The sequence below is a fragment of the Asterias amurensis genome, chromosome 1 (genome assembly GCF_032118995.1).
Source record: "Asterias amurensis chromosome 1, ASM3211899v1".
In the NCBI taxonomy this organism is placed as follows: domain Eukaryota; kingdom Metazoa; phylum Echinodermata; class Asteroidea; order Forcipulatida; family Asteriidae; genus Asterias; species Asterias amurensis.
Window position 1 is genome coordinate 13,260,834 of NC_092648.1, and position 21,239 is coordinate 13,282,072.

General features: G+C 39.6%; 1 protein-coding gene and 1 non-coding gene across 4 annotated transcripts in view; both read left to right on the forward strand.

The window, feature by feature from the left end:
- The window catches only part of LOC139946265 (HEAT repeat-containing protein 5B-like), a 57,448-nt gene extending 38,152 nt beyond the window's left edge, over positions 1–19,296 (forward strand). For all 3 annotated transcript variants that reach the window (XM_071943898.1, XM_071943889.1, XM_071943905.1), the window contains 21 exons: positions 176–414; positions 1,296–1,502; positions 1,826–1,894; positions 2,476–2,632; positions 3,083–3,207; positions 3,528–3,717; positions 4,343–4,512; positions 5,135–5,291; positions 5,605–5,769; positions 6,302–6,436; positions 8,289–8,417; positions 8,975–9,156; positions 9,644–9,712; positions 10,113–10,292; positions 11,950–12,412; positions 12,871–13,143; positions 13,860–14,129; positions 14,637–14,861; positions 15,522–15,673; positions 16,234–16,447; positions 17,796–19,296. In XM_071943898.1, the coding sequence (XP_071799999.1) occupies positions 176–414; positions 1,296–1,502; positions 1,826–1,894; positions 2,476–2,632; positions 3,083–3,207; positions 3,528–3,717; positions 4,343–4,512; positions 5,135–5,291; positions 5,605–5,769; positions 6,302–6,436; positions 8,289–8,417; positions 8,975–9,156; positions 9,644–9,712; positions 10,113–10,292; positions 11,950–12,412; positions 12,871–13,143; positions 13,860–14,129; positions 14,637–14,861; positions 15,522–15,673; positions 16,234–16,447; positions 17,796–18,118 (4,094 nt within the window). In that variant the 3' untranslated portion in view covers positions 18,119–19,296. The remainder of the gene's footprint in view (positions 1–175; positions 415–1,295; positions 1,503–1,825; positions 1,895–2,475; positions 2,633–3,082; positions 3,208–3,527; positions 3,718–4,342; positions 4,513–5,134; positions 5,292–5,604; positions 5,770–6,301; positions 6,437–8,288; positions 8,418–8,974; positions 9,157–9,643; positions 9,713–10,112; positions 10,293–11,949; positions 12,413–12,870; positions 13,144–13,859; positions 14,130–14,636; positions 14,862–15,521; positions 15,674–16,233; positions 16,448–17,795) is intronic.
- Trnas-aga (transfer RNA serine (anticodon AGA)) lies at positions 11,430–11,502 on the forward strand. Its single transcript has one exon. It is a non-coding gene; the product is annotated as a tRNA-Ser (tRNA).
- Positions 19,297–21,239: the final 1,943 nt, after the last annotated feature.

Below are 21,239 nucleotides of genomic sequence, written 5' to 3' on the forward strand. Positions count from 1 at the left end.
AGCAGTGTCTTACCAACTAGACTACCAAGGTTGCCCCGCGATAGCTAGAGGCAGTTCGAATCCTATGTTTTGGCAGGGGGTACCGCAACGATATAAGAGATGTTCTTTTCTTTATCCCCGATGCAAATTTAACATCTCTTATGAAAATGTTCTTCTCTTATGCTATTTTCCACAGGTAGCTTCACAGCTCTACTAAGAGAGCTCGTAGCTGAGTTCACACTGACGGACAACGCAGCTAACACCACCACCTCCCTCATGAGATCACTATGCCATGAGAATGACTCTATCATCTTACAGAGCTGGATCACAGAGACTGATCATAAATCAGTGGAGCTACAGCTGCAGGCAAACAGCGCCTCGGGGTCTGGGGCACTGGAACACGATCCGTCATCGCTGTACTGGAAGACTGTCAGGGTGAGTTGGATGGCTTGTTTTGTAGTTTAGGTTTTTAAATAAATTTAAATAGTTTCCAATGATAGGGTTGGTTGTTTCTACACAGCCCATCTTGAAAAATTTCATTTTTAGAAAAGCGAGTACAGAGATGAGCTTGCCATAAAATGGGATGAAAGTGTAAAAAGAGGCTGAGATTTATATCCATACATAGTATGCAATTACAATTTTGAAATAGAAAAAACCTTTAATTTACCAGGAATTGATCTTATTATAAGAAACCAACAGTTTTTATTAGGATGTTTTGCCATGGAAGTGCCATATAGCCTAACTAGTACTACACTTTATTCTTTAACATGTCATGGCCAAGTGGTTGTTTGCACCAAACTCAAGTTCTGGATCCTTGATTTTTTTTTTACAGAACTCGCGGAAAGTACTAAGTATACAGTGCTTAATAAGGGAATCAATGTGTGGTCAAAAAGTAAAATAAATGCAAAAATTATAATTGTTAAATGATTTCTTTCAACACAACACCCCTCCAGCTATGAAATGGTAAAGCCCTCCGCCGCCCTCGGGTAAACAACTCCTTTACAAGGGAATCCTGTGCGCGTCGCGTGTATCGCGTGATGTGGCACAACTGTTTCAGCCGTTGCTCTCGACCAATAGGAATGAAGAAACTGGCTTAAAAGAACAGGTGCAAGGTCGCATGTCACGCCCATGAATTAACACTTTTTACTGGTCATAAACAAAGGTTTATACACACCAACGTGACGCACTCTCCACTAATAGGAATAGCGAAACTGTCTGAGGTATTTATGAATACACATTAAAACAAGCTATATTCTTATCATTAATGTTTCTGACACTTCTTTTCAACTCCTGGTAATTTCTCTCTCCCATTGTAGGGGGAAGACACACCCGGTCCCCTCCCCTTAGGAGTTGCCGTCATCGATGCATCCGTCTCCCTCTTTGGTGTGGTCATACCCCACGTTGCTGATAAGCATCGACTGAAGATCTTGGAGCATTTCAAGGAGTGCATCAGGCAAGCTAAGTCTGCCAGACAGCAAGCCGTTCAGATTAACGTCTTCACGGCTGTGCTCAGTGCTCTCAAAGTGAGTACCTGTACAGTTATTTTGGGAACAAAATCTTATAAACTTGTTCGAAATATTATTTGTAAAAATATATATGTGTAAAATTTACGCTAAACAGAGCCAACGAACAAGTGAACATCATGTGGAAGAAGATGAATAATAAATATGAAGATGAATAATCAATCTTGGTAAATGATAGTTGTTATTGATAGGCAACCAAGTTCATCGTGAAGTTCTGTCATCATTAAATAAAATTGATGTTGAGCGTACTTTAGTATTGAGTATGTTGAGTTTTATCGTTTCGTTTTAATAAAACTATTATATTTACTTTGTTAAATCATCAGGGCTTGGCAGAGAATAAGCGTCGGTTGAAGAACAGTGGTGTAAGGGCAGCAGCCAACAGCCTCATTATGGTAAGGGGAACTGTCTTGAATATTCATAAAACTCTCGACAGAATGCCCCAATCATTGCAAAATAATTTACCTTCTATGGGTGTGCATTATGTCAAAGCCAATGAGACGCAGCCTGTTAAATACATTTTATGAATATTCATGGTACTATCCTCATTTCGACCCATGGTACTATCCTCATTTGGAGTCTGTCTTCATCTACATTAATAGTATGTCCTAATTTACATTTAAAATTTTATTTGATGAACAGTCATTGTGCCTCAATGAACGCCAATCAGGTTTTATCATTAGTTCAAAATTTCACTTTGAGGTTTGCGGTAGCATCATGTGTAAATCCCTTTTGAGTAGTGTTGGTTCTGTAAAGAAAAGGTGTTAACAGCTCAGTGGTGTCAACCACCAATTCTTTTCAGAAAGAGATTCACACATGGTGCTATGACAAACCTCACCTAATTATACCCCACTATGAAAAGTGTCAAATTCTGATCATGAATATTCATCATTCTCTCTTCACAATGCTCGGACCAATCAGATTGAATTATTAGCTGTCAATTGCACATTATGAATATTCATAATTCTCTCCTCAGAACGCTCTGACCAATGCCAACCCCATCCTCCGCTGTGCTGCTGGTGAGGCGCTGGGGAGGATGGCCCAGATGGGCGGAGATAACACATTCATTGCTCAGACAGCTCAGATGTGTTTTGATCGACTCAAGACAGCCAGGGATGCTGTCTCAAGAACAGGTATGGTAATATATTTCGGCTCATTTCATAAAGCTGTGTACTGGCTTGCAATTTGTTTGTGCTTACTGTTGTAATAAAATGTATTTTAAGAATTGATAATTATGATTTAGTGCAGGTGCACTTTCACCATGGAAGTGCACTGCTGCTTTGGGCGGGGTGGTCCTGTGGTGAGAGGTAACAGCTAAGGTCTGTACACCTGCAATCTTGACTGGTTATTTTGTTATTTGGGATTCCGATGCTCTTGGCTGGATTGGCAACATATTGTGCCACGGCACCTTGTAAACCATTACATGATGCTATTAAGGAATAGCTTTACATTACCTTGCAGGAAAACACTGAATGACGAAGTGCCTAGAGTGTCGCTGAGTGACGGATATGAGTGCTATACGTATGTAAGAAGACGCTGTTATGGTTTAATCTTGTCTTTATATGTACTTGATTTTTTTTCAGGTAACTCGTTGGCCTTAGGATGTCTTCATAGATACGTTGGTGGCATGGGGGCAGGGCAGCACCTTAATACCAGTGTGAGCATCCTGCTAGCCCTGGCACAGGACTCAACATCGCCCACAGTACAGGTAAGGGAAATACTTCTCTGGTTTTGCTGTTTTCTTATTTTTGACATCAGAGACGTAATGGACAAGATTATAAAGTTCTGGCAAAAGTGGGTGCCATAAGCTTGCAACAGGATAGATTTTCTTATGAGATACATACATTTAATAAGCTTTAATTGCACACCTTCCTGCTTTGCGGGATTTTAACCAATGTTCATTTGTTTCAAATTCTGCTCAATTTTTTTTTTTTTACCCAAAATCAGCAATATAGTTTCAGTTACTTTTTCTTCTCCTTGTCTTTGCTTTCTAACAAAGTTTTCCCTAATTCAATTTCATTTTTCTAGATGTGGGCGTTACATGCCCTGGCTCTTATAGCGGATTCCGGTGGGCCGATGTTCCGCTCCTACGTGGAGCCAACACTGTCCCTGGTACTCACCTTGCTGCTTAGTGTACCACCGTCCAATGTTGAGGTGCACCAGTGTCTCGGCCGCTGCCTGGCGGCGCTCATCACAACACTGGGACCCGAACTGCAAGGTAGGAAATTATTATTATCTCAAACCACATGCACTTTACACTGACCAGCTGAAAAACACCTATCAGAAGCTCATAGAACATTCACTGAGCTCCCTCTTCTTAAGGTTTCCTGAAAAAAACTATCAAGCCCTTGACTCTGCTCTGCAAAGACTCAAAGTCTCATTGAAAATCTAGACTTCAGTCATAAGAATTGTTGTCAGAGTAAATGTAAGATAACACACATGATTTTCTTTGGAACCAGAGAAAAAAATTGTTTGCACAACCAGTGTTACATTAGTGGATCGATGGGACTTCTCCTTATTAACTTCACTATTGCAGAGTGAGTTCTTAATTGGTTCGACTAGCTTGCTTTAGTCATCATTTCAGAAATGAGAAATCACCTGCAAATCTACACAGTAGTAGAGAAGTATTCCGAATTCCGAAAAGATCTACTCCGCTGAAGTGGCATATATAGCAAAAGAACATTATCTACCCAGCAAGTAGAAATACACAGGTTGTTACCGCAAACCATTTATCCATTGATACCTCTCCATGCAATGCCTCAATTCCCACACATATGAGACTGACCTTTCAATAGGTTATGCATTTTTATTCTAATAGTTTCCTTATTATTCCCTGTTAACAGGTAACAAGGGTAATCTAGCGACTGCAAGGACATCTTGCCTGGTAGCCTGCACCATCATGCAGGATCATCCAGACTCTTTGGTTGGTTCCGAGGCCATAGCATGCCTGCAGCAGCTACACATGTTTGCTCCGAGACACGTCAACTTGTCAAGTCTTGTACCCCACCTCTGTGTAAGCGTCTCTTGCTGATAAATCTTGATTCATCATCGATTATTGGTTATCTAGAAATAAGTTTGAGAAAATTAAATTAGCTGTTGCAAACAACTTACCAACCAAATGGACTGAGAGTATAAATGCAAAAAATAGTAAATGGCCTGACGTTTCGACCCTAGCAGAGTCTTTCTCGATAGCTAAATGACTAGAAGTAAGTTTATAAGAGTTTCATAACTCAATGTTGGATCATTAGATGAGATTAAAAAGATTTTTGTTTCAGTTTAGTCCCAGCTTCACTGAGCTAAGCCCAGCTTATTCTGTTCCTGTTCTCGTCTTCCCACACAATGAAGCCTAGCCCAAATACCAGTTAATCAACAAGGCAATACTTAAGCAGCATCTAACAACAGAGTCCAGCAGTCTTCTAGAGACAATTGGAGCACACTCATCAAAAACGTTGAGTTGCCAACCTCCGGTTTATTTCAGAACTAACAAAACTTGAAAGGATTTAATTATGATGCTTCCACAAACCGCTCCTAATTATACTCCCACCATGCGCAGTTTCAAATCTTATTCAATAAAAATGTACTTCAAGCATGAGAATTTCTTTTAAATTAATGGTCTGAATTGATTTGATCTTCAGACATCATTGGGTAGCCAGCATTTACTGCTACGCCGTGCAGCCGTTGCCTGCTTGAGACAACTCTCTCAACGTGAAGCAAAGGAGGTGTGTGAATACGCCAAGAGTCTGGCCAAAGATCCCAGAGATATGAATACAACGGATGGCATTAATATCACAGGTAGATAGCAATAACCAACAGCACCACAAATTCTAGTTCATCTTTTTGTGTAGTTTGAATTGAGTTGTTACTGTACTCCCAAATCACCTGCTCCCAGGATGATACCAGACGTACAAACCTCATTAGAGTTCAAATAACACCATATCCAAACTGGTGGCTAAGTCTACAGCTAACTCTAATTTTAATTAACATTTTAATTAATTTTTCTGTTGTTTATTTTGATTTTTGAAAATAAGAGGATTATAGAAATTAATTTCTGTTTTGAAAATGAATACTGTTTCATCTTTTGAATGTGCTTGTGTTGTTTCGATAGAGACGGGCTTACAAGGAGTTCTGTTCGGCATGTTGGATAAGGAAACAGACCAGCGACTGTTATCAGACATTCATGATACCTTGATTAGTATGCTGCATGAGTTATCAGGGAAAGATCTAGCTAGATGGCTGACGCTGTGCAAGACAGTCCTGTCAGCATCCAAAGGTGAGTCCCTGCAAGTCACTATCTCCCAATCTTTTGAAACAACTAGTTCTTTAATCAGTGGTCGTCAGGTGTTTATTTGTCTCAAATTTCACTCGCTTCTCAGTAATCTTGTGTTGCCATGTGCTGGTTATGGAAGGAGTAATAAGTAAAGCAAAGCGTATGTTGTATCCAAACCTAATGATCTATCTATAGATGGATCAAAAATGGCGTCATTGAACAACATCTTTGATGTAAAACAATGGAAAAGTGCACTACGCGTGACTCTCAGCCAGTGATAGCCTTTCATCATGCACCTTTGATCAAAAATGGCGGCCACTGCAAGTGGTCGATTCAAGTCTGTGGTTTGTCAGGATTGTTTGTTGATTTTCTTGAAAAGGGTGAACTGGTCATCACAGAGAGGAAAGTCTTAGCTCTAATTTTGACCAAACCTTTAGATTTCTTTTAGTGTTGATGTAAATTTTTCCCCTACCTTAACTTATCCTGATTTGTTCTCCTTAATGCTGTCCTGTTTATTTGTTCTTGTCCCATTCAGATGGGGGAACAGGTACCCCAACCCAGGAAGTTGCTCCCATCGGCTCAGATGAGAAAGATGAAAAAGATGATGAACCAGAAGTTGATGATTCTGCAAAGTTCAAGACGGGAGAGAAAGTCAACACACATCCTCCAGGTAAAGTCTTCTCGGATTGTGGGATACTGGATCTGATCTGGGCCCAATTTTCATAGAGCTGCTTAAGCAGTAAAAAAATGTTACACAATTTTCCGCTTAACAGAAATGAGCAGAACACCAGTCACAAATTGTATGCACGACATGGTAGTTTGGCTGGTAACCTTATTCTGGTAAGCATAATCATGTTGTGCTTAGTCACTTGTTGTGCTACAGCAGCTCTATGAAATTAGGCCCTAAGCAGAATACAGCGCTTAAAGGTTTTCTGCTAAGCAAAAAGGCAGGATAGCTGTTACAGATTGTGTATGTGACAAAGTACTTTGGCTGGTAAGCATGTTGGGGTAAGAATCATTTGTGATTGGCTACTTTTTTTGTTCAGCTACTTTTTTGTGCCCAAGTTGCTCTATGAAATTTGGCCCTGGTAATAAGCTATAATATTTGTTCAAGTTTTGTCACAACATTGACAGAAACACATCTTTTGATATTTCCTGATTTGTAAGCCATCTTGCCTGTAAATAAAGCATGTCCTTGAGCGACTTGCATGTAGGTGGGACACGCATGTAGGCTCAATGATCAAGCGTGCAAATTCCCGCCTTTTCATGCTTCGTAAATTGAAGTATCATTACCTAAGCATATCTGATCTTGTTGCCATATATACCTCCTTTGTGCAGCCAATTTTGGAGTACGCTGCACCCGCCTGGTCAGGTGCTTTGTCAAGTAAGCAGTGCAATGATCTGGAAAGGGTGCAAAAGCGCGCAGGCAGAATTATTCTTGGCAATGACTACGTGCGCTACTCAGACGCTCTACAATTGTGCAATATTGAAACACTGGTATGCCGTCGTAACCACTTGTGCCAATCTTTTGCCAAAACTCTCCCTTCATCAGTCCTAAAGCGCCTGTTGCCACAGAGGTATGATAGTGGGTACCAACTTAGGAACCCGGACTTCTGGGTCAGTTTAAATGCCGAACAGAGCGCTATAGAAAGAGCCCTCTCCCTCACCTCACACGCCTTTTTAAAAACTGATTTGCAATATAATGCAGCTTTTTATGCGCCCTTTGACTTTGCCAACAATATTTTTTATCCAGTTTTTTTTTTTTTTTTTTTCCCCGCAACTTTCAGAACAATTTATTTTATACATTGTAAATATTTGTCTCTCCTTAATCAATTATTTCTTAAATAATGTGAAATAGTGTGATTTTTCCTATTTTTGAATCTCTGTATATTTTCCTGTAATTCGACCTCCATGCGCCATGGGAATTTGTTTTTAAAATAATAAACCAATTATGAATGAATGAATGAAAAAGTTACTTAACCGTACTTTCTTCTCCTAATCCAGGTGTTAGAATAGGAATATGACATGGCTCAGACAGCATTATGTTGGATTTTACCCCTTAGCGCTATTTTCTAAGCAGCTTGCATGCTCCCAAGGGAGTTTAGAATGTTTGATGAATGTTTCCGGGTTGCCAATGAACAGGGATACTAACGCTATAATATAGCACAATAATCTAGTTACTAGAATATTTGTGCTATATCAAAACAAGTTATTACAATCAATGATATGTTGATTTTTTAAAATTTTTCACTTTCGATAACAATAAAAGATTCTTCTCTTGAAGTTGAAACTTCTTAGTTTCAGCGATTTTGTAAAAATTAAAATATGCTTTTCACATAAAGAGCATGTTATTCAATTAACTAAATTGATCAAGTTTATATTGCACTCTCGCCAGGACCAGCTTGTTCGAGGGTGCATAACAGTAAAGATACCAAAAGGTTATTACACGGAAAAAGTTTAAGAAAAATTGTCAGTATTTTTTCAGATAATCTAATGTTTCCATAATGTCCTTTTCTTAACAGTGGCACCCAGGTGGCCAACGAGGGTCTTTGCTGCTGAGAGTGTGCGTCGTGTAATCCAGGTGTGTGACGGCAACACGGTGCACTTTGACCTGGCCCTGGCAAGAGAAATGAGGAATAAGACATCACAAGGTGAGTTCACAGCTCATCATCATCATACGCATGTGTCTATGTTCACCATGTCCTTGGATTGTACTGGGGGCGCATTCCTGGGGTCACTGCCACCACCTGTCTCTTTTATTCTTAGCTCTTACACACTTTTACCACTCCACTTTGTCACGACGCAGCTTAGGGCGACCTCTGTCACCATCTGTACTATAACTGCGTTGTGTAGACCTACCTGTCTCATCACATGAGCGCACCATATAGCCTTCTGTCTCCTACATCTTGCCACCTGTATACACACCCACATCTGCCGATAAGCTCTTCCAGCCTTGCATTCATGAAAAACAATCCGGTTTGATAACAACATTTAGAACGGGAAAGAGCGGTCAAGAAGATTTGTATTCAATCTTGTCCTTAAGTCTACCGAAGTTACTGAGCAATGTTAACAAACTAGAGATTGAGCCCGAACCCTCTTTATTTATGAAAAGAGGGAATTAAATATTGATGAGTCTTCATAAAATATATTAAACTCATATTCAAAAGAGACTTTGCAGAATTGATGAGCCTTGTTCCTTCCTCAACAGACAACTACCTGGTCTTGCATTTATCTGACTTGGTGCGGACGGCGTTCATCGCTGCGACGTCAGAGAGCACCCAGCTCCGTAATGCTGGTCTCCTCCTCCTCCAAGACATCATCAATAAGTTTGCCCGGGTCCCTGAGCCAGAGTTTCCCGGTCACTTCATCATGGAGCAGTACCAGGCTCAGGTAGGAGAAATTCAAAAACACTGCTTAAAAAACCCCTGCTTAGTAATAATGAGCAGGATACCAGTTACATGTTCTAAATCTGACATGGTATTTTGGCTGGTACTTTTATTTTGGTTAGCATAATTTTGTTTTGCTTAGCTTATGTTTGTAGAGCTGCTTAAGCACCAAAAGTAGCAGACTTGTTAGAAATATTTTCTGCAGTTACAGGTACGGCTCTGACTTTTGCTAACCTTTACTTTGACCTCATCGCTTGAGCAACAAAAGTTTGTCAAATATTGCGGCCGTTTGCAGCCACTTTGGCCATTTCGTACAAGTCTCTTGCAGCCGCTATGGTCTCTCAAGCAAGAAACATTTATTGTAGGCCTAGCCCAAGAATCGTACAGAATGGCAAAGTACACACAAAATAATTCCAGGAGATATTAATATTTGTTAATAGAAACTGGATCTGACAACTTCTTAACCATTTTGTCTGCTTTTTGTCTTGTAGGTGGGTGCAGCTCTAAGACCAGCCTTCTCACCAGATACTCCCTCTGATGTCACAGCCATGGCTTGTCAGGTAAGTTTTCAAATTGACCCAATCTTAATCATCCACCGGCAATCAAAATCATGTTTTGAAAGTGCACTTTTTATATTGTATTCTTCTTGCGGAACGTCATATCTTTTCACTCTTTAATGAGAAGGACTTAGTAAAGGATGGATGAATAATAGGATCTTGCATAATGCAAAATGCTACATGGATGCTGAGCTCACAGGCACATGTTTACGCACAAAAAACTGCTACCGTACAATCATTTTTCTCCTTTGACCCCAGTGAGGGCACTTTTTGACCCTAGTGAGGGGCTCTTTTTGAGCGTGTGACGTCACACGAAAAGGTTCTATTGGTGTATGTTCTATTTAAGACTTCCAACTTGACCTGGTCTGAATTTATTGTAAACTTTGTCTGACTTTCTTCACAGGTGTCAAGTGCGTGGATTGGCAGTGGGGTCGCACATGACCTGAACGACCTACGCAGAGTCCACCAGTTGCTTGTATCATCACTGGCCAAGCTGCAGGTTGGAAAAGGCGCCCCCGCACAGCTCTACAGTGAAAGCGCATCGACTATGGAGAAGCTTGCTGTCATCAAGGCGTGGGCTGAGGTGGGTTAAGACAAAATACATCATCAGGATTCGGGTACTTTTTCAAAATGTCCACAGATTTACACTGAACTAACACGGTTTGAAGAAAATGATAGTAGAAAGCTTCCCTTCAAATATTATTTACTGAGGTGCTGCAGTTTTAGAGATATTAGTAAAACAAGTCACAAAATAATTTTTGTCTCAGTGATACGAAAATGATTTCAGCATGTAAAAACGTATTAACCAGTTATGATATTATACCATAACATATCATAACTGGTTTTTACATGCTAAAACTGAGATGAAAATTATTTTCTTTACATTGTGTTACTCATTTCTCAAAAACTACAGCACCTCGGTTAGTAACATTTTAAGGGAAGCTTTCTCCAATTTGTTTAATGTTTATCTGTGGACATTGTGTTTTTTTGTTAGAAAAAAGCACATAGACCCAAGGGGAAACTATCCTGTTTACTAGGTTAGTAAAGGAAATGCCTCAACAATCATATGAGAAAAAACACAGTCACTGTACTTGATTCCTAGGATGGTTAAGGAGATGCCTCAACCATCCTAGGAGAAAGAACACAGTTACCATGGCTTTTTTTTATTCCCAGGATGGTTAAGGAAATGCCTCAACCATCCTGGGAAGAAAACCAAGGTTACTGTGTGTATTTTATTCCCAGGATGGTTTAGGAAAATGCCTCAACCATCCTAGAAAAAAAATCAAGTTACTATGTCTATTTTATTTCTAGGATGGTTAAGGAAAATGCCTCAACCATCCTAGGAAGAAAAATCAAAGTTACTATGTATATTTTATTTCTAGGATAGTTAAGGAAATTCCTCAATCATCCTAAAAAAAAAAGAACAACTACATGTTTATTAAATCCTAGCCAAGTTCAGGAAAACCACAAGCATTATTAGGAGGAACATTTGATGCACCTTTTTGTTTAAATTTCAGGACAGGATATCTGAGGAAGAAATAAAATGGAGAACAGTTTTTTTTTAAATGTACAATATTACTAGCTTTTTCAATTTTTTTTTTATAATTCAGATAGACTCATTTTGAACTTGAAATTAGGATTGCTGCTAAATTGTAGTTTGTTTTCTTACTTGATTGCAGTGCTACGACAGTCTCTTTCATAAACCTATTAATTATGGGCAACCTCGGTAGTCTAGTTGGTAAGACACTGCTCTAGAATTGCAAGGGTCGTGGGTTCGAATCCCACCCGAGGAATCCCACCTGAGTATTACATGACTGTGATACTTTTTCACAGGACTCAGGAAAGTACTGAGTATACAGTGCTAACACACATCGGTGTATGGGTAAACAACCAAAATTAATATTCTTTATCCCCGATGCAAATTTAACATCTCCTATTAATTATGATACTGTATCACTTTTCCACACATTAGAAAGCTGCACCATTTGTTGTTACTGTTGTCCCTATTTGACCCAATTCATCCACCATTTTGGTAGTCAATGTCTGTATGTTATACAGTGTAGTGCTTATTTAAGGCGATGTGGCATTTACATGCTAAATCGTATAATAATTTATTTCAGACTGTACTGATCCACCTTAACGTGAAAGATTTGTTCAAGTCAATGAGTGAGGATCACATTTTGTGAGTGGATGGAATTTAAATTTATTGTTCTAATGAAGTGATTGATATATCATTACAGGTTTACATCGTTGCAATGAGGCAGCATCTCAACCCACCAGAACAGATCAGTGACCGAGATGGATACCACAGCGATCGCTCAGCAGACAGCCTCCTCAACCTTGTCCAGCCGGAGCTCGTCTCCCTGAGCAAGTACTGGTTGGCCGCTCTCCGCGACCACGCCCTCCTGGCCCTACCCTCGGACTTCGCCAGCCAGCTGCCGCAGGATGGAGGTGCGTTCTACAATTCGGACGCAATCTCGACGACGAGGCCACACTACCAGAAGGCGTGGTCACCCATTGTGTACGCCGCCGCCCTGTGGCTGAACAACGGCGGTTTTGCGACGGTGGAAAAGAACCTTGATGGTAGTTTTGGGACTGTTTCTGGCAGCGGGCCGGTGCTTCCAGGAATGGGTACAAGGATGAGTGCTCCACAGGGGAAGAGCTCTGAGACGCTCAAGGAAGATTATTTCCATCTCATTCTAGGTGAGGATCTTGTTTTTAATGCCAGTCCCTCTTCATTGAGAGAGGTTTATGGAAGCAGCATTAAGATTATTTGTAGCTCCAAAATAAACTTAAGGTGTCAAATTGTATATGCAGTTCATTACAGTTTAAATGCGTGCTATAAAAACTCTTTTCATGCATTTTGTTCGTAAAAGATCCTGCTTTTTTCATTAATCAATTTTTGGGTCGACAAAGAAAGATGTTGAGAGCATGATTCTCCAGTTACATGTGTTCACCAACTGGTACGGCTAAGTTGGTAGAGCACCAGCTTGTAAACCCTGAGGTCGGCTACATCGCTTTGTTAGTAGAGCACTGGCACTGGTAAGTCACAGGTTAAAGTGCCATTCCAGTGTCATTGTCACCCTGAAAGTGATTATGAAAACAAAAAAACATGTTACCTCTGCAAATATTCAGATATTTTTTGTCTTTCTCTTTCTCAGGAGTCTGTGTTGAAGCCCTTTCATCCCAGCGCTCAGCCGAGCCCATTCAGAGTGTTCACTACTGCCTTCAGGCCGTCCAGACCCTTCTGGACACAGCCTGGCCGAGGAGTCGACTCAGCGTGGACCCCTCGCTAGCTGTGGAGCTCCTGAATGTCATGCATCGTCTGCTGCTGACTAGAGAGACACTCAGTACACACCTCCTGGTGACCACTGTGGTCAGGCAGGTCATACAGAGTATAGAGGAACAGCTGGCCAGAACGAGGAAGATCAAAGGTGAGAGAGGAGAGGGACAGAGTGATTGATTTGGGGTTAAACAAAGACTAGCCTCAAATCCTTTAAAGACTAGTTGACTAGAGCGGGTTCTGAACCTAGGACCTCTAGATGAATGCGGGCGCTCCGGCCATTTTACCTAGTCAGATTCCCTTGTGGACTAGGCAGATCAAAGGTGAGAGGAGATGGACCAGAAGGGTTGATTCAGGGTTGAGCAAAGACAAATTTACTTTGAGTGGGATTTGAAGACCTCCGGATTAATGCGCCGGCACTCTACCACGTTTATCCAGTCAGATTTCTTTGTGGTTTGTTATTTGAACAAGGAAGATCAGAGGTCAGAGGAGACGGACAGAATCAATATCAGGGATGAGAAATGTCCGACTTTTATCTGAATTCAGACTTTTTGAAGTCTGCCTGGTAAAAACAAAAAGGGCTGTAATTTTCTCCAAATTAAATGAGTCAGGCTCTTTAATCAACTTCTCTAACACTGGGGATACTGTTCCCAAAAGCTCCTCGAATCTATAACTCAAATACCATCATTTCAACTATCATGCCTGTTTTAGCTAGCATCAAACTATGGTTATTAAATCGAGTTATCAACCACCAGTTGTTTTTTAGAACCAACACTACTCAAATGAGATTTTCACATGGCGTTACCGTAAACCTCACCTATTTAGTTTCTTCTGACCTTTCTGTACTTTTTCTTATTGACAAAACAGATGAGACCTCCGAGGCGAAGTCTAACGGTACCGTCCAGGAAGAGGGAGGGGAGAGCGGAGAGATCATTCCTGGGGCCTCGGTGGTCTTTGCCACCCTGGAGGTATGCCTCTGCCTGCTGGTCAGGCAGCTACCAGCCCTCAACCCCACCGTGTCCAGTGCTATCATCCAGAGCTACACCAAACACGCTGGACTGTCGGACGAGGCCAGTGATCTCATATCCACCACTGTAGCAATCATGGCTGGACTTCCAGAGTTGTGCTCTCCTGCAGGTTTGTGTTTCTATGTTAACCTTGTCCACTGCTAAACAGTTCCCTTGTGATAGGGTTTTCATTTTTAAATGAAAGAGGGCATTTAATTGATGTAGTTGTTAATTCATTGATTTAGATCCTTGGGATAAGCACTATACGCTCAGTGCTTTCTAAATCCAGCTGGAAAATATATGGTACAAATGTATAAGGTTAAAGTTCCATCCACAATTTGAAAGGTCTATAACAGGAATGACTACATGTAGATAACAACTTGTCCACTATGAGACTACGTGTTGGGAGTGGCGTTGAGAATTAAGTTTTAAAAAACAATATAAAGTTTCCTATACTATTTATTTTCATATATACGACAGTTTCGTTGACCCAATAGTAAGGACATGGCAAAATTAAGGATGACATGTGATTTTATTTGAATATAACAGTCCACTTGCTGTACTTGATAACGGAGTTTTATTCAATTTTACAAAATATTTTTTCACAAAACTCTCCTTTTTATGTTCTGCGTTTCAGGCAGTGTATCAGTACTTCCAACCATTCTCTTCCTGACCACCGGGGTGTTGAGAGAGACCGCAGAGCCCTCTATTGACGGCAAGATCGCCCCCACGGTCACGGCTTCCCTTCAGGCACTACGCATCCTGTCCCAGTCCAGGCATCTCAACGATCCATCCTACTGTAAAGACTGGGTCAGGTTACTGCGGAGTGCGCTGGCCACCGTCCTGGATTGTGCTAGGCCAGGTATGAAGTGGAGATTTGTTAAAAGATGTTAAATTTTCATCGGGGATAAGGAATATTATTTTTTGGGGTTTTTACCCTTGTCATCTTTCTTTTGGGTAAAATCAATGAGTTCATAAATGAAACTTTTATTGTAGTGGAGGGGATAATAGTCTGGCACCTTATTTGTACATTGACAACCCATTCTGTTGATTGTAGTTGACTTTGGGGAACATGACTAAGATGGCGGCAGCATGATAGACATCTGTTGTAGACAGAAGACAAAGATTTTCAACGATTTTTGGTGCTAGTACTAAATGGTGATGCAACAACATACTTTTAGATTTGACAGAGTAAAAACACCCTTTTTATAGGGCAATGCAATCAGATGTTGTCAAACTTATCAAAATAAAATTATCAGGCTTTTGTGTAACCGAGATTAAAAGTTGGAAGGCCAGAAAAAAAAATACCACACATTGCGCATCAACATTTACTGAATGGAAATAACATCATCAGGCTAATGTGTAACCAAGATTAAAAAGTTGGAGGCCCAGAAAGAAATACCAAACATTGGGCACCAGCATTTTCTCTATAGATAAGATTGTTCCACGCTCAATTTTGCCTAGGGTCTAATCACTCCCAGATAATCTAATCCATGATTTTGTTCCCTAAATTTCCTCCCAGGTAAAGATAAAGCTGATGTAGATGATAACAGTATCCTTCTAGCTGTGGCCGTCATCGTGGCGTCTGCCCCACCGTCGGTCTCGGCTGTTCCAGGCCTCCAGTGTCAGGCCATTGAACTCTTTAAGAAGACCATGCACTCGGATGAGCCATTGGTAAGAAATGTTCAAATCTATTTCAGGAAATACTTTTTCGCAAATTAGCTCTTGTTGCCCTTGCATATCATTCTCCTGTCATCTGCATATTATGTATATGTATTTGAATATCATTTGCATAATAACAATTATTGTAATAATAGTTGACCATTCTATAACCGTGAGGTCCCTATGCGCTGTATTAAGGTATTTGGGAGCTACATGTTGAAATATGAGACCTATTCATTTAGATTGTACAATGCAAAGGTTTACAAGGTGCTGTGGCACAATATGCAACCAATCAAACTAGGAACATAGGACTAACCCCTTCTTTTTACGATAGGTGCACTGGGTTCTTTAACATGCATTCACAACACACAGGACCTATGTCCCATCCGAAGGACAAAGTAATAATGGTTCAGTGCAATGCTGGTTCAGTGTCTTGCTTAAAAGACACAAGCGTCACGACTGGGACTCGAACCCACACTCTGCTGATCAGAAACACCAGAGCTTGAATTGGGCTCTTATCCGCTCGGCCATGAAACCCCAATTACATTTATTGCTTGTTATCTGACCATCAGGTGAAAGTCAAGAGTCTTCAGACGATGTGCTCCGTCTTCCAGATCAAGCATCGGGAGATAGCCACGCCCTTCATCCATGCCCTTGGCCCGAGGGTCGTGGAGTACCTGCACGGCATTGGGGGCAACAAGCCAGATAAGGACAATGAGGTGCTGGCAGTACTTGAGGCTATAAGGGTCCTGGAGGTACTTGTAAGCCTCACAGATGAAGCACACAGTAAGTTTAACTTGCAGTGTAATGCATCCCTTTGTGATGTGTGATGCTGCAACACAAATAAGATTGAACATCTAAGTAAAGAGATAGCTTTTTATACATACAAATCAGTAGAAAAAGGCCTCAATTAGTATGTAGCAGGCAGGCATGATATTCTTCCTGCTTTTGGAAAAATCTTCCTGCTTTTGGAAATAAATATGAAAACTTGTGATTAATTGACCCCTTGCACGGGCATCACACGCGGCGACCAATGCCACGCTCACCATGTTGGTGGGCAGTTAGGTTTACGTGTATTAACGCCGCGTCGCCTAAAATGCACACTTTACTGCATAACGCGCAGCATAGAGTTATATATGAAAACGCAGAGTGAAATTGCCCACCAGTATGGCGCATTCAAGATTTTTCTGCTGATGACGTCAGGTGAAATGGGTCAATAGGGCCTATAGTTTATTGGAGCCTACACCATGTGTACATGTAGGTCAGTCCTTGTACCAGATAACACATTCCTACTCTTTTTCCAAAGACCAAATATCACGCCTGATACAGTCCCTCCCACCAAGTTGAAATGCTTTTCTGACAGTGGTGGGTCTTTCGTATGTGGTGTACAAAATTATATGAGACATAAGGTGAACTAGGTTTCTATTCCCTTACAAAGATATGTTGACACTGATATTCAGGATGACGTATCCCTGATTTGTTTATGTTCAAAGACTATGATGAAGTGAGGAAAGTAGTGGTAACACTTAAAGACTGACGTATTACATAAACAAATGCACTTAAAGGGTCTATGTAACTTTTGTAGGACAAAAAACACAATGTCCACGGATTTACACTAAACTTACACAGTTTGAAGATAATGATAGTAGAAAGCTTCCCTGAAAATATTACGTGCTGAGGTGCTGTAGTTTTGGGGAAATGAGTAAAACAATGTCATGGAAATAGTTTACGAACATACTTTCATTGCATTGTTTTACTCATTTCTCAAAAACTACAGCACCTCAGTAAGTAATATTTGAAGGGAAGCTTTCCACTATCATTATCTTCAAACCCTGTAAGTTTAATGTTAATCTATGGACATTTTGAAAAAGTACCCAAATCCTTTAAAGACTAACAAATTACATAAAAAAACGCATTAGCTTTCCTAGCAACAACTACTTCATCAGATACCAGTTATGTAAGAAGAAGTTGTTGCTATAAAAGCCTGTGCAGTTTTGTATGTAATTGGTTAGTCTTTTTAAGAGCTACCCCTACCTTCCTTGTTTTATCTATCAGACTAACTAACACAGCTATTGTTTAGTATGATGAAGTGAACACTGCTTTAACATGTGTTTGTATTTACTCTCCTCCCCAGGGGTTCAACTTTTAGCTCTCTTAGTCCCAATCTTAATCAGTCTCCTGGTGCCGATGACCATCCTTCCCTCCACCTCCAAGCAGAGCAGAGCCCTCCATGAGCAGGCCTTGCAGAAGCTGATGAAGATTGGACCGCTGTACCCGGCCGCCTTCAAGTCGGTCATCAGCGGCGCGCCAGATCTCAAGTCCAAGCTAGAGGGTGCCATTCGAGCCAACCAGGCGGCGGTTAATAAGATGAAGGCTCAACACTCGCAGGTCAAGCAAGCGATGCCGGCAGCACCCAGTATCAAACTCAAGATGGATTTCAGTAACTTTAGCGGATAATTTTTCGCCGGAAAACAACCTTCCCCCCAATCCCAATACTTTTTTAAACAACTATTGTAGAGTACTCATGTTTAATATATGGGCCCATTTTTATAGAGGTGCTTAAGCAGAAAGTATCGCTTAACAATGTTCTGCTAAGCACAAATGAGCAGGCTGGTAACCTTAATCTGGTAAGCTTGTTGTGCTTAGCTTCCTTTTGTGCTTAAGCAGTTATATGAAAATGAGCCTTGTTCTAAACTCTATTTATTAGCACTGTCAGGGTTCGATGTCACAAAGCCTCTTCACTCTTTATCTTAGCTTGACATCTTCTCAAGGGTACGTGAATGGCCCACTAATTAAAATCTCTGAATTCTACTCACATTTTCTATGCTAGCTGTGTAACCAAGATATCCACAAAGTAGGAACAGACATTATGGTGAAATTCCCTTGCTCACCAATGGAAAACACTAATACCAAAATGCACAGATTTCAGCAAACTAAAAGTGATTTTTACTCGTAGCAGCATTACTCATCATATCTATATTATTTTCTATCTTTTTTCTTTTTAACCTTTGTTTATTTAAAGGAACGTTACAGAATTGGTAAGAAACAAAAATCGTGAAGATCACAGCTTTACATTAAACCTACACGGTCTAATGATGATGATAGTAGACAACATCCCTTGAAAAATTTATGTCTGAAATGTCATATTTGATGAGAAATAAATGTTTTAACTTCCCGTTTTGAGTTTATCGCTCAGTGAGCATTTTATTCATTTTTGTTTTGGCATCGATGCAATGCAAAATTTGTTATCGGTTTTCACTATTTTCTCGAGGCCTAGATAGCTGGTTGTTCTCAAACTTCTACAGGTTTGTCAGTTTATGTATATGATGGATTACATAAAGTGCTTACACTGCCAACGACTGTTTTGTTAGCAAAAAAACAATTCTGTAATGTTCCTTTAAGATAAAAAAACAGATTGCTTTTCTTTCTCATGATTTTATTTCTTATTTCTTTCTTCTGTTAAGTTTTAAAATTGTTTCCCTGAAGATAAATTGTGTGATTTTTATTTTACCTCCCCCCAAAAAGTGAAATATGTATAATGCTTCAACTAAGTGTCTTGTGTAGAACATTGATAAGAATTTCTAAAAAATCATTGTAAATTTATTTCTATATAAACTATATCAAATGAAAGAAAACAGATTACGGAAATATTTGTTAAGAAAAATTATCATTAAATGTGTGTGTGATTTATCCTTGCCCTTGATAATTGTGATGATTTTAGACGGACATTAAAAAACAAAAACAGCTTTATTAAATTATTTTAATTATCGTAAACACATTTATAAGAGGTATTGGCTTGGTAATGAAATGTCCCTCCAAAAATGTGCACCATTGGTTTTTTTTATATAAATAATACATTGTTGTGGCAAACTTGACATTTCAAAATCTAAAAAGCTATGAAAAGATTTTTTTGTTTAGTAATAATTTTTTTACTTTTTTTTTTTTTACTTCTCTTTTTTTCTTGAAAATTTTATTCGAGTGACACGTTGCGTATTGTCGTACAATCCATTTATGGCAGCTTCAGGGCATACATAGCAATCACGCTCATATTTATGCATTGAAATTTAATTATGCGAATAAGTGCTCCAGATGCTCACTTGTTGCTACCGTGTCATGTCACTGTACTTTATTAATGGATCACTCAACATTAAAGGCAGTGGACACTATTGGTAATTGCTCAAAATGATTGTTGTCATAAAATCTTACTTGGTAACAAGCAATGGAGAGCTGTTGATCATATAAAACATTGTAAGAAACGGCTCCCTCTGAACTAACATAGTTTTTGAGAAAGAAGTAATTTTCCACTAAATTATTTGAATTTGATTTCGAGACCTCAGAATTAGATTTTGAGGTCCCAAAATCAAGTATCTGAAAAGAAAGCACACAACTTCGTGTTATAAGGGCGTCCATCATTATCTCGCAACTTTGACGACCAATTGAGTTCAATTTTTTTATTTATAAGTGAGAAGACTGGGCCCAATTTCATAGAGCTGCTTAAGCACAAAAATTTGCTAAAGCAAAAAATTCATTGCTTAGTAAAATCAGATTACCGGCCAAGAACCCACTCAATTGTTATGCTAAATACTAGTCATAAGCAATGTATATGGCATGAAATTTTGGCCAGTAACATGTGTAAAATAATCAAGCTATTTTCGTGCTTAAGCAAATAGCTCTATGAAATTGGCCCCAGGTCTTTGACAATTACCAAATTTGTCCAGTGTCTTTAAGTGATGGTTTCATATCAACTGCATTCCTATGTTTTTCAGTTTATTCAGCACAGCCACAATGTGAGTTATGTTTGTCCTGCTCACCATTCAGCCCCAGTAACATTTGAAGCTAATTTGAAGTGTACTTTTTCTTGCTAACCTGTGAAATTTGCTTACACCTTAGCAAATAGTTCTCCTAGAGTAAGCACGAAAATTTGCTTACTGTTAACAGCGCTGTGAAATTAGGCCCAGCAGCCGATTTCACGAAATGTTAGGATTAACCCTATCTAGAGTTAGGACGCGTAACTCGTCCTAACTTAGGATGGGTTCAATGCGTCCTAACGTCTATGGTTAAGGAACTTTTAAGTACTGGGCTAGATTAATCCTAAGTTAGGAAGAGTTTGTTGAAACCGGCAGCTGGTCAATCTTGAGATAATTTGTTGTAATGGATTAGTGACAGGCTTATTAAAAAATATTGTTTTCTTTTTAATTTAATGGTTAAAAATCCCCCAAGCATTTTACTAACTATACTACAAATTTCAGATTATCCATGGTGTAACATGTGTTTGTGAATATTGCCTTCTAGCCTATTGCATGATTAAAGTTCTGTGACAATTTGGCGCTGATTGTAAAAGGTCCTTTTTGTTTCATTGAATGAATCTGAAGACATTCAATTTGCATGAACTTTATTTACTCAAACAAATCTATTGTGCATAAAATGGTAATTGAGTATACATTATATGTAAATCATTTCATATGTAAACAATTATGTAATTAAGTGAACTGTAATATTGATTAATCAAAGAGCCATTGTCTTTAAATATTGATGGTGATTAAACAAAATGTTTATAATAATGCTTAGTTTTGCTTTT